Below are 12998 nucleotides of genomic sequence, written 5' to 3' on the forward strand. Positions count from 1 at the left end.
TTTTTTTTTTTTTTTTTTTTTTGGTTTTTCGAGACAGGGTTTCTCTGTATTGTTTTGGAGGGTGTCTTGGAACTCGCTCTGAAGACCAGGCTGGCCTCGAACTCACAGAGATCCACCTGCCTCTGCCTCCCAAGTGCTGAGATTAAAGGCATGCGCCACCACCGCCTGGCCCAATTTGTGTCTTGGACAGGGTGAAGACAGACTGGGTCTGAGGCAACACTGAAGAGACGAAGACCTTTCCAGAATCAGTGAAAATATTAACCACTGATTTAATAAGCCTACATAATTTCAATCTGGGTAAATTTGAAACAAAAACCCTTATAAAATCCACATCACAGTGAAAATAATCAATACAAAAGTCAAAGAAAATTTTAAGAGCATCCAGAGAGGAAAGATTACATTCAGAAGTGGCATGGGGACTGTCCGGTAACCTATCACTCAAAGAGAAAGCTTCTGAGAGAAAAATGACTGCCAATCTACAATTATCAATATACACACAACATAAACCTTTTTAAGAATAAAGAACTGGGGGACTGGGGTGTAGTTCAGTGGCAGAGAATTATCTAGCCTACATAAAACCCAGGACTGATCCTAAAAAAAAATAAAATTGTAAAAAGAGTGAAAGTTATATAACACCATTAAAGTAACAACACCAGAGTTTGTTACTGGAAAACCATTATAAAGTTAAATAACAAAAGCTAAAGAAAATGAATCAAATAGCCACGACAGCATATAAGTTGGGCTGCAAGGTAGGAGACGTAATTAAGAAGACCTTGCAGTATTTAGAAAGAGGCAAAGGGGAAAAAATTAGTTTTAGCCACCAATAGTTTAGCACACATTTTTATGATTTCTAGAGTAACCACCAAAGAACAGAAACATTACATTAAAAAAAATGAAATGTTAAAAAAGTTAGCCTATAAGTCTAGAAAAGTGGGGGAAACGACAGGAGAAGTACACTCAGGAGATATGACAGGCAAATATAAAAACAAATACTTGGATATAAGTTCAAAAACATCAATAATTAACAACAAATATAAATGGATTAAGTGTATCTACAAGACATCATCAACAGTGGTTTTTATAAATGTCTATACAGGCTACCTGGCCCTTTCAAGGAACTGTAAACTAGTCTGATATACATCTGAACAACACACAAACCCAATACTAAAATAATTGAAGAACTTAAAAAGACATGATATTTCTTTAAGTATTAAGATGCCTTTCTCTCACCTTATCTGTCATTTGGAACCACTTGCAAATACTTACTGGTAACTGCAGAAAATCCGCAAAAGGTCTTCTGTACGAAATTCTTGAGGAAAGTCATAAATTTCAATAACATGTGGGAATTCAGATTCACTGAGGTCAATATCAGGAAGTTCATGGCTGTAATAATCAAATCTAGGCTCCTGAATGCTTTTTCTGTTCTTCATATTCCCTGATAACTAAAGAGAAATGAACACAGTAAAGTGCCGGCTGGTGGCAAATCAAGGCATCATAAAGATATCCTTGTGTGTTAACAATCCAGCTCCCATCTCCACATTCCTAATCCTTACCTTTTGGCATTATTTCTGTATTAGTGGTGTGAATACAATAACGGCAAGGTGTTTACCACCTACTTTATAATCACATATGTGAATGTGGGGCAAGGTATGAAAATCTCAGCAGAAAGCAAGGCATAACCCTTGTTTCTATCAGTCATCACGTGAGAAAATACAGTCTTCTCAGGGGTGAGTGGCTGCAGTCAGTGACACAGCACCTGTCTAGCGTATGCAAGGGAGTGGCTGGAGGAAGGACGGATGGATGGATGAATACAATGAGTTACAAATGGCACACCCTGGAAACCGAGAGACAACAGCTGGGGATGAATTAACATTTGTTTTCACTGGGCTCATTGTTCAGGCCCACCTCATAATTTCTTTTCTGGAAGTGAACAAAAATAAAGTTTTAAGAGTGAAAAACTTTTAGTTCACCTTTTGTTGTACAGTAAAAAGTGAGGAGAAAGCTTACAAAGGAATTTGTTAAGACATATATAAGTAGCATAAGCAGTTACACTCAAGGTCCCTAGTATAAGAGCTACCTAAGGCTACAAAAGAATTAATAGTATTGAAACTGCTATTAAAAAGAAAACTGAAAAACCCTTTAAAGCTATTAACTGCCCACACTGGGAGCAACAGGAAAAGGGAGTCAGCAGCCAAGTCACAAACATCATGGTGTCACCAGGTCTTTGGAGGAAGGAACCTGTGATCAAGGTATACTTCCTTCATTATCATCACCATCATCAGGAAGAAGGAAGGAAGGAAGGAAGGAAGGGAGGGAGGGAGGGAGGGAGGGAAGGAGGGAGGAAGGGAGGAAGGAAGGAAGGAAGGAAGGGGAGAGGGAGGGATTTATAATGCCAAAGATACATGTCCTCTCTTTGGAGAAGTGCAAAATAGATTTAATCAAATTATTGGGGATGGAGGGAAAGGAAAGGTTTAGTCATACTTGTGTCTCTAGTTAAATCTGTCCGCTAAATCCTGTTTTATATCTAAAAACATGGGGATAATTAACAATACCTCCACCTCAGAGACAGACTTGTAAAGTAAATGAGATGTGGTAGGTCTTGGCATATTGCTTGGCACACAAATATTAAAAAGAAAACAAAAATTATCCCACTTTTACTGGGCATGCACCATGGTAGCTCCAATGTGTTTAAACAGAGAGCAAGAAAAGGCTGTTCCTGCAACTGCACCAACCCAGTCATGTATCAGTTTCCTGGGTGTACAAGAAATCTAAGTTTGTCAGATAAACAAGTGGTCCCTGCTAGGTTTCAAACCTGGGACAAACGGCTGAGGTTCCTATTTAACATATCAAAATGGACACTGGCCAGTTTCTACCTGTTAAAAGGTCCCCCTGGCTAGCAGAGCTGGCTCCCTACCCTAAACTTCTCTAGCCCAAGGCCTGGGCCGCCCTTCTCCCAGCTGTCCTTCCCTATATATAAGCCAACCATTTTGGTTACCGGCTCTCTTCGTACCTACTCCTGGCTGCTGTACCTGGTCCCACTCTCTCTCCCCGTCCTCACTTTCCCCAGATGGCTCAGGGTCAGGTCCACTCTGGACTCTCCAAGATGTCCTCTCCCACATATCTACAATAAACCTTCCCCTCCACTATATACCAAGGAGCAGTCATGTCCTTTCCTTTTATTTATTTATCTATTTACTTATTTATTTTGGCACTCAGTCCTCAAGCCACAGGCACAGAGACAGTTCTCCATTCTGCATGCAGACCCCAGCATGCAGCATGAAATGAGCAAGTTTGAGTACTACAACTTTGTTCTTCAAAATCACTTCAGTTATTTGGGGCCCATTGTATTCATTAGGAATTTAAGGATCAGCTTGTTAATTTCTGTAGAAGTAGGCATCATATGTTGTCCAATTTGGAACATCATTTTAATATTGTTTTCCAACAGATGAAAATGGGGTATGTTTTGAATTTATTATATACTTATTTATTTTGTGTGAATATGTACATACATGTGTAGGCTTCTGAAGAAGGATCAGATGACAACCTTGAAATAGCTGGTTCCCTCCTTCCACCACAAAGGCCCCAGGGACAAATTCAGGTCATTTGACCTGCTACAGGCACCTTCATTCAAAGAGTCATCTCAATGGTTCCATTTTGAATTTTAGAGTACCAATTTGACACTTTTTCTTTGTTGTTAAACTTAGTCCTAAATATTTGCCTTTTGGTGCTATTGTAATGTAATTGCTTTCTTCATTTCATTTTATGATTGCTGGCATTGACATTTTTATTTACTTTGCAAAAGCCTAACAAAACAAAGCACTACGCATTCGTACATTTACAAATTAAGGTTAAATAAGGCATTGTGAGAAGTAAAATACAGACTAAAAAATAGCTTTGAAAATAGAAATCCTATGAACTGATTATCAAGAAAAAGGCAGGATAGCTTGCCAACAAAAACTGACTAAAATTCTTTGTTATAACCTGGTAAGTAAAACTGAATTTGTGTACTCACTCTTCAATTATTGAGCACTTTGGCTTCTGAAACTAAAAACAGTGTTAATAGCAGCGAACCTCAGGTAACGGTTAACACTGTCAGCATGCAGAATCTAGAATCAACTAGGCAGCAAGGTTCTAGGCACACCTGAGAGAAATTATCTACATCATGGTGGGGTGGAAAGAAGCACCCAGAACATGGGCAGAACCACTCAATGGGATTGGGCCCTGGGCCAACTAAACAGGAGAAAGTGAGCTAAATGGGAGCATTCGTTCATCACTCCCTCCTCCCAGGCTGCAGGTGCGATGTGACCAGCTGACTTCCTGTTAAAATGGACTGTAACCTGCAACTGTGAGCAAAAATTGCCCTTCTTTAAACTGCTTTTATCAAGAGTATGTCACTGCAGCACAGCGTCAAGATAAGTAACTAATGCATCCTATAATTCTTACTCAACACTTCATGAACATCAGTTAGAAAGTCTATAAATCCCACACCTCTGATGAGTTTTTCCACTAACACAAATTCCACCATCATCAAGTACTACAGACTATCTGTAAAAAAAAAAAATGCCCACTTTCCTCATGCTTTGGGTATTATTTAGAGACATTTACATTTCTATTCATACACTTTTGTGTGTGAGTGGAAATAGGACAAACTGTTAATACTCTCTTTCCTGAGAATCTCAGAAAAGTATTGAAAGGAATTGGAGACATATATGGGATATAAAAGAAGAAATAAATGAGCATAAAAATGGAAGAACCAAAGTGAGAGTATGATGGTAGGACCATTAGAACACAGTATAGAGCTTTCTGGAAAGGCTGTGAGATGTGAGGAAGTGTTGGGGATATTTGATCATACTGTAGAACTCCGTTAGGGTTAGCAAGTTTGCTTTTGCATTAATTAAATAAAATTAATCTTGGGTTAGGAGGCTGCATTAGCCATTAGTTGACAGAAAGTAATCATAGAGCATCAGAGGGCATCCTGGAGAGACGGAGAAACACAAGTAGTAGGGCGGAACTTGGAGTGCTGCAGCCTTTTCTGGTTTGGAGAAGCAGAAGCACTGGCCTTTTGGAGATGCCTACACAGACAGAAGGTTAGCTAATTGCAACCCAGCCTCTCTGAGTCAGCAGGTTTTTACTCCAGCCTTTGAACCTTGAGTCTTATTTATAAACAGAGAAACAGATACTCATGCCTATGAGCTAGGTACCTTTGAGGCAGACCTAGACTGTTTGATAGAGTAGTTGCATGTCACATGAGGCTATAGAGTACTTGAAATATGGCTACTTCACATAAGATGAGCTTTAAGTATAAAGTATGTAGAAAGTTTCAAAGATTTAATATAAAACAGAATGTAAAATATATCTTATGCAAGGTTTCTTACACTGACTACATGTTGAAATGGTGTTCTGGACATATTATATTAACAGACATAAATTATACCTGCTTGTTCTTATTTTTTTTCTAATATAACTAATAGAAAATTCAAACTTATTGCCAGGTATGGTGGCACATCCCTTTCATCACCAAACTCTAGGAGCAGGTGGATCTCTGTGAGTTTGCGGCCAGACTGGTCTTCATAGTGATTCCAGGATCCACCAGGACTATACAATGAGACTGTCTCAGGAAGGTATGGAGAGATGGAAATTCAAAGTTACACACGTGACACATATTTCTATTGTAGACAGGTTCTGGTGCAATATTACCTAAAGTCAATGTGAAATATTTATATTGTAAGACTCACATTTTATGGTTAAGAAATATTTGATCGCCAGGCGTTGGTGGAGCACGCCTTTAATCCCAGCACTTGGGAGGCAGAGGCAGGCGGATCTCTGTGAGTTCGAGACCAGCCTGGACTACCAAGCAAGTTCTAGGACAGCCTCCAAAGCCACAGAGAAACCCTGTCTCGAAAAACCAAAAAAAAAAAAAAAAAATATTTGATCAAAAAAAAAGATGAGAGATTTATAATCTGATTCATTTTAGTGCATGTACAGCAGAACAAAGTTTACAGATGACTCTGGGCAAATGATTTTAAAAATGAGTATAATGTGTGCATGTGATGTGTGTATAGGTGCCACAGTCCACAAGCGGAAGAAATCCAAGGAAAACTCTGTGGAATCTCTTCTCTCCTTTGACCTTTACATGTATTTTGTGGATCAAACTCAGGTTAGGTTGCCATACTTACACGGCAAGTGCTTTTACCTGGTGTGTTACCAAGCACAAACATTTGAATATCTTTTTGTCTTGCTGCTTAGAAAGCATATGTGAAACCAGAATATTCCTTCATTATTCAACTTGCTTCCACAAACTAGTCAACTTCTTAAAGTATGGGTCTGAAGATTTTTACTGTCCTAGTAATCTGGCCAAGTCTACAAAATATAGCGTAACTTACTGTTATATAATCAACCAAAACTATTCACAGAAGATTTTTTAAAAATAAAAGAACTGTGGGAAGTTAAAAAAATTCACAGGCTCTTTAATTCTTCATTGTTTAAAGTACAAAAAGAATACAAAGAGTTGATTTATTCTCTATAGATAAAAAATTAAAACATGCTACATTATTTTGGGAGTTATCTACATCTCTGTCAGATGGACTGCTATTATTCTCCTGAATTCTTTGTGCAGAGAATTATGTCACAAAGAGACTAAAAGGATATCCCTATGGTTACAAATCAGATTACTGACAAAGTCTGAATCATAATTCCAGTCACCTGGCTGCTAATCTAGCTTTCTATCCAATAACATTGTAAAGCGGCCTTACAGTAAATAGAACCAGAAGCAATGTCGTGTCACTGTTCAGTGTATCACTCTTTTGTATTAAGGATTCATGGATAGAGCCGTTGTGGGTGGGAAGAAGGAAATTATCAATGGCAAAGTTGAAAAAAAAACCCAGCTGCTCCTATATTCTAATAATAGTCTAGTAGTCTTACATAGCAGAATAACAGCCTCTTAAAGATGGCCACACTCTGATTCCTGAAACCCATAAAAACACCACACAGCATGTGTGAATCAGCTGACCTTAAAGTAGTAAGATTATCTTGGTGGGCTCAGTGCAAAAATAAGCATCTTTAAAAGCTGAAGACTTCAGAGGAAAGAATCAGCAAGTAGACGTGAATGACCACTACTAGCTTTGCAATACAAATGGGGCTATATATAAGCCAGGGAATGCAAGGCAGCCTCTGGTAACTGAAAGGGGTTTTTAAAAATAAAATAAATCATCTCCCTTTCAGCTTCCATAAAAGATCACAGCTTTGTCAATACCCCATCTGGTCTAGGGGTGCTCCATCTTGGGACTTCTGATCTCTGTAATATTAATTTGTGTTGTTGTAAGCCACTGAGTTTCTAGCCATATTATAGCAGCAGTATACTATATTCATGCTCTCTCTCTGTCTCTCTCTCTACACACACACACACACCCACACACACACAATACTACTTGTTCTTGCCTCATGTCACCAAATAGATATGCCACACCCCCAACAAAAGAACATGCTCTCTTCCTATTCTGAGAACTGATTTAGATATGACTTTGTATCTGCCCTTTGCATATCTCAAAATTACGTTCTCCATAGACCTATTCAAATACTGCCAATACTTTAAATACTCCCTAAACACCCCACGGGTCACTTGTATTGTCCTCTGTGTATCTAGCAGTACTAACTTCAACTGTCCTTTCATAGTATTCACTATACAACATCTTATACCATGACTAGACCTCTCTTTCTCTAATCCTATTCTGACCCCCAAATCAGCCACTAGGCCACTAATTGTTGGGATGATCATTTATTGACTCTGCCAGAGAACAAATGGAAGCTCTAGTTCCTACCCATGAATTTAGCACATGAATCACTTAGCACATGAAAATACAAGAAGGAACCAAGTGAACATCCCAACTGTCATGAGCCAAGACCTGCTTCCTCTTCAGACAGCACAGACAAGTGAACATGACAGGCTAACTTTGGCATTCTTGGAAAGCTGTTATATAAATATACTTACAGTCAAAACACATAGTGGGTTGTATTTACAGTTAAGAGGAAAACTAGGAGTGATGGGGGTTGCCTTTCTGTACATCTGTTTCTCTTATTGGTTAATGAATAAAGCATTGTGTGGCTAATGGCCAGGCAGGAAGGATAGGTGGGCTACCAAAGGAGGAGAATTCTGGGAAGTGTAGGGAGAGAGGAGTCGTCCCGTGAGCCCAGGAAGAGAGGACTCGAGTTAAGCATTCTCTGGTAAGATAAGACCATGTAGAAATACATAGATTAGTAGTTATGGGTTAATAATTAAGACAGAGCTAGCCAATAAGAAGCCCAAGACACCGGCCAAGTTTCATAATTAATACAGTGTCTGTGAGTTCATTTGGGGCAAGGCAGCTGTGGAACTAGGCAGGAAATCTTGTAACATGGGAGGTTTCTCCTCTTCCCCATATGCATGCAAGACCAGATGAGGAGACGCCACTGATAAAGTAATGGTAAGAGTAACTAGTTGAATGGAATAGAAAAAAATAAGTCAAAGGAAGAATGCTAACAGGTTTCAACCTTTTCAAATTAGTCCTCAAGTATTGCTAGGATACTCAATGACGACAGTTGTCCATGAAACTTAAGAAAACATACGAAGCTAACAAAATTGACATTCATTGTCATTTTGCTTCTGAATTTCTCTAGAACCCCAAACAATTTTTTCCTTATGCTACTTTGAGTTACCCAGAGTCCTGCATCATGAACACAGCTGGTCTACTACCACAACTTACCTTGTTTCTATTCCTCTCAGCAACAGGCAAGAGATGTATATTTCTGACTTTTGACAGAAGACTCAGACCCACTGCTCTAAGAAGAAACCTAATCTTAATCCAGGCAAGCAGTATAGTAGCATGAAGGATTAGCTACTTAGCCTCGGTGCTTTATCTGGTATCCAGTATGCCTGGCATCTTTTTGCTTTTTCCGTAATCATCTCAGCCTTTGGCCAATCTATACACAGATCTGTATAAGATGGCCGAGAAACACTCACATTCTCTTTGTCTTAATTCTAGGCCTCATGCAAATCTCCATCTTCCCATAATTCAAAGTTTCTACAACAAAACAAATTCTTGATTTGCATATAGTTAGAGTAACCAATATCATTTCTGCAGTCATGTCTATAGCTGGTCACTCCTTTCTTACACCTAGCAAGAGAGTAACTCACCAGTACAAATTATAACATTAATTAAAATCCAAGCATATACAAGATTGAATTTTCCTGTAAGTATGCTTTGTCTTTAACCAACCTTTCAACACAGTTGTATCTTTAATTGTTTATTTCTGACAAGGGCAAAGAAGTAGATTCTTTACCAAACCCTACCTTTCCTTCCCCTTGCCAGTGTCCTTGAACATATAATGAACCGAATGGAGTAAACATTATAAGTCTGGTCACTATTGCATTTCCATCTGCCCCGCGGCAAACACTCGGACATCATACAGAGTGTGTTGAACATAAGCACACTCAATCACAGAACCAGGAACTAGTGTTGCAAAGAAAAGTCTCCTTCAGGCTGACAGTACAGAGTCAGTACTGTTTTGTTTTCTTCAGTTTTGAAACAGATCAGAATTGAAGTGTTAATGGCTTGTACGTCACTCAGAAAAATACATTGCTCAACAAATCTAACAGCACTCAGAAGGGAATCTTTTAATTTTAGGAATTACCTGGCTTAAAATAACAACAACAATGCAAAGGGATCTATTCAATGTCCCCCCCTTTTTGCGTGACCCCGGGGGTCACTAGATCCTATATACTAACAGACTGAACGAGGCAGATAATTCAATCATGTGCACCTCTGGATGACCCATGTGATCATGGTAGAATACCTAACAACTGGAAGATGTCTCTACAAATTCCCACCGAGGAAGTCAATAACCTATCAGTTCACAAGGTTTTATAAAAACACAAATTATAAAATCTGTTAAGATGAGCTGGAACTAATAAAAAACACTGTGAAAACAGAAACAGTAATAAAAAGATCATGAGAAGTATATGCTTTAGTCATTTTTTTCTGTAAAGCTAAAATTATATAAAAATAATGTATACATTAAAAGAAACATGAGAATGAAGTTACTCAGAACAATGTGGAAGAAAGAACTACAGTCTTTTTCTTAACTTCATGGCCTCACCAACATGAAACTGTTATTAACCAGTTCAGCCTGGGAGATATAGTCTGTCTAGAGTGTGTGTCATTCATCAGACAATCAAATAATATCAGTATATCTCTTGCATTGCGGTTTTAGCCACTAATTTAAATTAATTACCCTTCAGATTGCTATGTGGCTAGATGATCAAATAATTACATATTTTCTCTATAAAATATAAGCAGATAGCAAAATGCATTTAACATAATAGTAAAAGTATTATCTTGCTATTTGCAATTTATAAGTGCCTGTGGTGGTTTGAAAGAAAATGGCCCCCAAAGGGAGTGGCACTATTAGGAGGTGTGGCTTTGTTGGAGTAGGTGTGGTCTTGCTGGAGTAAGTATGTCACTGTGGAGGGCTTTGAGGTCTCATATATGCTCAAGATACCTCCTAATATTTTAGTTTACTTCCTATTAACCTTCTGATCAGGACCCAGCCAGCACCATGTCATACCGTCTGCCTGCATGCTGTCATGCTCCCTGCCATGGTGATGACAGACTGAACCTCTGAATGGTATGCTACCACCTCAATTCAGTGTCTTTCTTTATAAGAGCTACCGTGGTCATGTGTCTCTTCACAACAATAGAACCCTAACTAAGACAGTGTCAAAACTCCAGGTGGTCAGTGTTTACTGTTTAACTGCAAAGTGATGAGAACAAAATACCAACCACTTACAACAGTGGTCTCTGAAAGCTGCACTACAAAGGGCTTTCCTCCCTCTGTATTTCATACATGCTCTAAGAGGCTAACTATTTAGTGGCTTTCTGTAACAAAAAGACTAAAATAGAAGACTGTCTATTTCTATGCAAAAACTCAAAGACCAGATATGGTCAATGAAGGTGACTAATACTAATATCCGTCACCGTCATTAGTACTACACTGTAGGTACCTCAGGTGTTCTTCTACCCGTAAGTTTGCTGGCCATAATAGCAGGCAGCAGGGGCTATTGAAGTTTTGTTATTGTTTTCCCTGGGAAATAGTTAATTACTAAAGAGATAAAAGAGGTCATGCCAACATTCTCTCCTTTATTGGTTACCGGTTTAAATTTCTGGGCATCTCATATCCTGGCTTTAGAAGATGAAATGCAGTAGTAAGGCCATTTAAGGTGGCACACATCTTTATTCCCAGCACTCAGGAGGCAAAGGCAAGCTGGTCTCTGATTTCGAGGCCAGTCTAGTCTACAGAGCAAGTTCCAGGGCAGTTAGGGCTACACAGAGAAACTCTATCTTGAAAAAATAATTAATTAATTAATTAAATGAAAATTGAAGATGAAATGTGATCTTTGGCAATGCATCAAGGATTTCAGAAGCTCACTCATGACTGAACTATGTCCTATTTTCTTTTGACCAATTTTTGAGGTTCAAATATAACTTATCAATGGTTGCCATACCCTACTGTACAGCATATCTTCCTGCCTATTAGAAGCATTAGATATGCTCTGTCTAGCCTTTATCAACAAATAAATAAGCCAACTGGGAAAAAAGCCAAAGCCTTCTGTTGGAAAACTTTCAAGGTAGATAAGCACTCTAGCTCTGCATTTAATTAAGTATGTTTGAATAATATAAATAATAAACTAAGAGTAAAAGTCACCAAAGGGCTATTATATTATTAAATTTGTGGCATCCTTCAAAAACCAGCAGAGAGTTGGGTTTACTGCAACCAGAGCCCATCAGATTCCTTCTATGTTCACCCTCATTTCTTAACTTGGCTCCACTCTTCTCCAACGTAAATCCCTACATACTCCATTTTCTTGGCATCCCAGCATCCTCTCAGTTACCATGCTTCTCAAAACACTTGACTGTTGCCTAAATTCTTCTGTGCCTACATGTCAAAGACCAGGATGCATGCATGAATCCCCTCTTAAAAACACAAATGAAACCGAAATCCCTAAGAATCTGAGTCCTCACAACTGTCAGGGCCCATAAAAATGGCTCCCCTTCGTCTAGACTTAAGGTCAGAAAGTACAAAACTATCCTTACTCTGCCAAGGTTAGTCTTAAGACCTAAAAGTCTAAGGCATGGCTACTGAAGGATGTTTGGTGTGAGGTGTGGATGTCTTACCTAAATAACAAGAGACTTGGTTCTAAGGTGTGGTTATTCTTAACCTTCAAGGCCAGATAACAAGAGATTTAGTCTAAGGTGTGGTTACTGAATGTTTGGAGAATTAAGGAAGCAAGTCTGTTTGCTCCTTGTATGATGGTAAAGAAGTCTTTTGCCTTTTTCCCCTTTTTGGTTGTGTATATTAGAATGTTGAAGAATAAACTCAGGGTGTTCAATATTCACTGGATTGCCCTCCTGACTCAATTCTGTGTCTGTCTTTTCCTTAGTATCTTTAATTTCTCAATCTACATTCTCCCTCTCTGGTATGAACCAGGCAAGTCAGCTGGATCCAACTGAAGCCCCCCAAAGACAAGTTCCTATATACAACAATGTTTTCAAAGTCTGTAGAGGCCAAACTAAAAAAGACAGCACCTCAATTCTAACAGGTCATTTCCACTCTTCAGTAGGTAGCTATGAAGCACTGCCATGTGTGTGTGCACAGCTGCCTTCTGCAAGAAGTTACTCTTTCTCTCTTGGTTTCAAGTCAGCCTTTTGTCAACTTCTGTAACAGTTTCCTTTCTCAAACTAAGATCCTGTCTCAATGATCTGAACCTTACAAAGCTGTCTCCATTCATCTAACTCCCTCATTAGTATTTCCTAACCTGAGATGGGTTTCAAACTCCTGCTAGATAGTGAATTTATAACTACCACTAACAACAGTTCGCCAGTCACATTCTGACAGACATTTAAGGCAAATACTGTTTACTTGTTTTAGAATCACTTGAAAAAGTTAATAGATACATTGTTGGACTA

The 12998-nt window shown here is 38.7% G+C and overlaps 1 protein-coding gene across 1 annotated transcript in view; it reads right to left on the reverse strand.

The window, feature by feature from the left end:
- R3hcc1l (R3H domain and coiled-coil containing 1 like) overlaps positions 1-12998 on the reverse strand; it is an 82803-nt gene that overhangs the window by 14815 nt on the left and 54990 nt on the right. Inside the window, exon 3 of the mRNA XM_040744288.1 lies at positions 1267-1442. Coding sequence (XP_040600222.1) covers positions 1267-1442 — 176 coding nt within the window. The remainder of the gene's footprint in view (positions 1-1266; positions 1443-12998) is intronic.

Source organism: Mesocricetus auratus, unplaced genomic scaffold, assembly GCF_017639785.1.
Source record: "Mesocricetus auratus isolate SY011 unplaced genomic scaffold, BCM_Maur_2.0 Super-Scaffold_4256, whole genome shotgun sequence".
Classification (NCBI taxonomy): Eukaryota; Metazoa; Chordata; class Mammalia; order Rodentia; family Cricetidae; genus Mesocricetus; species Mesocricetus auratus.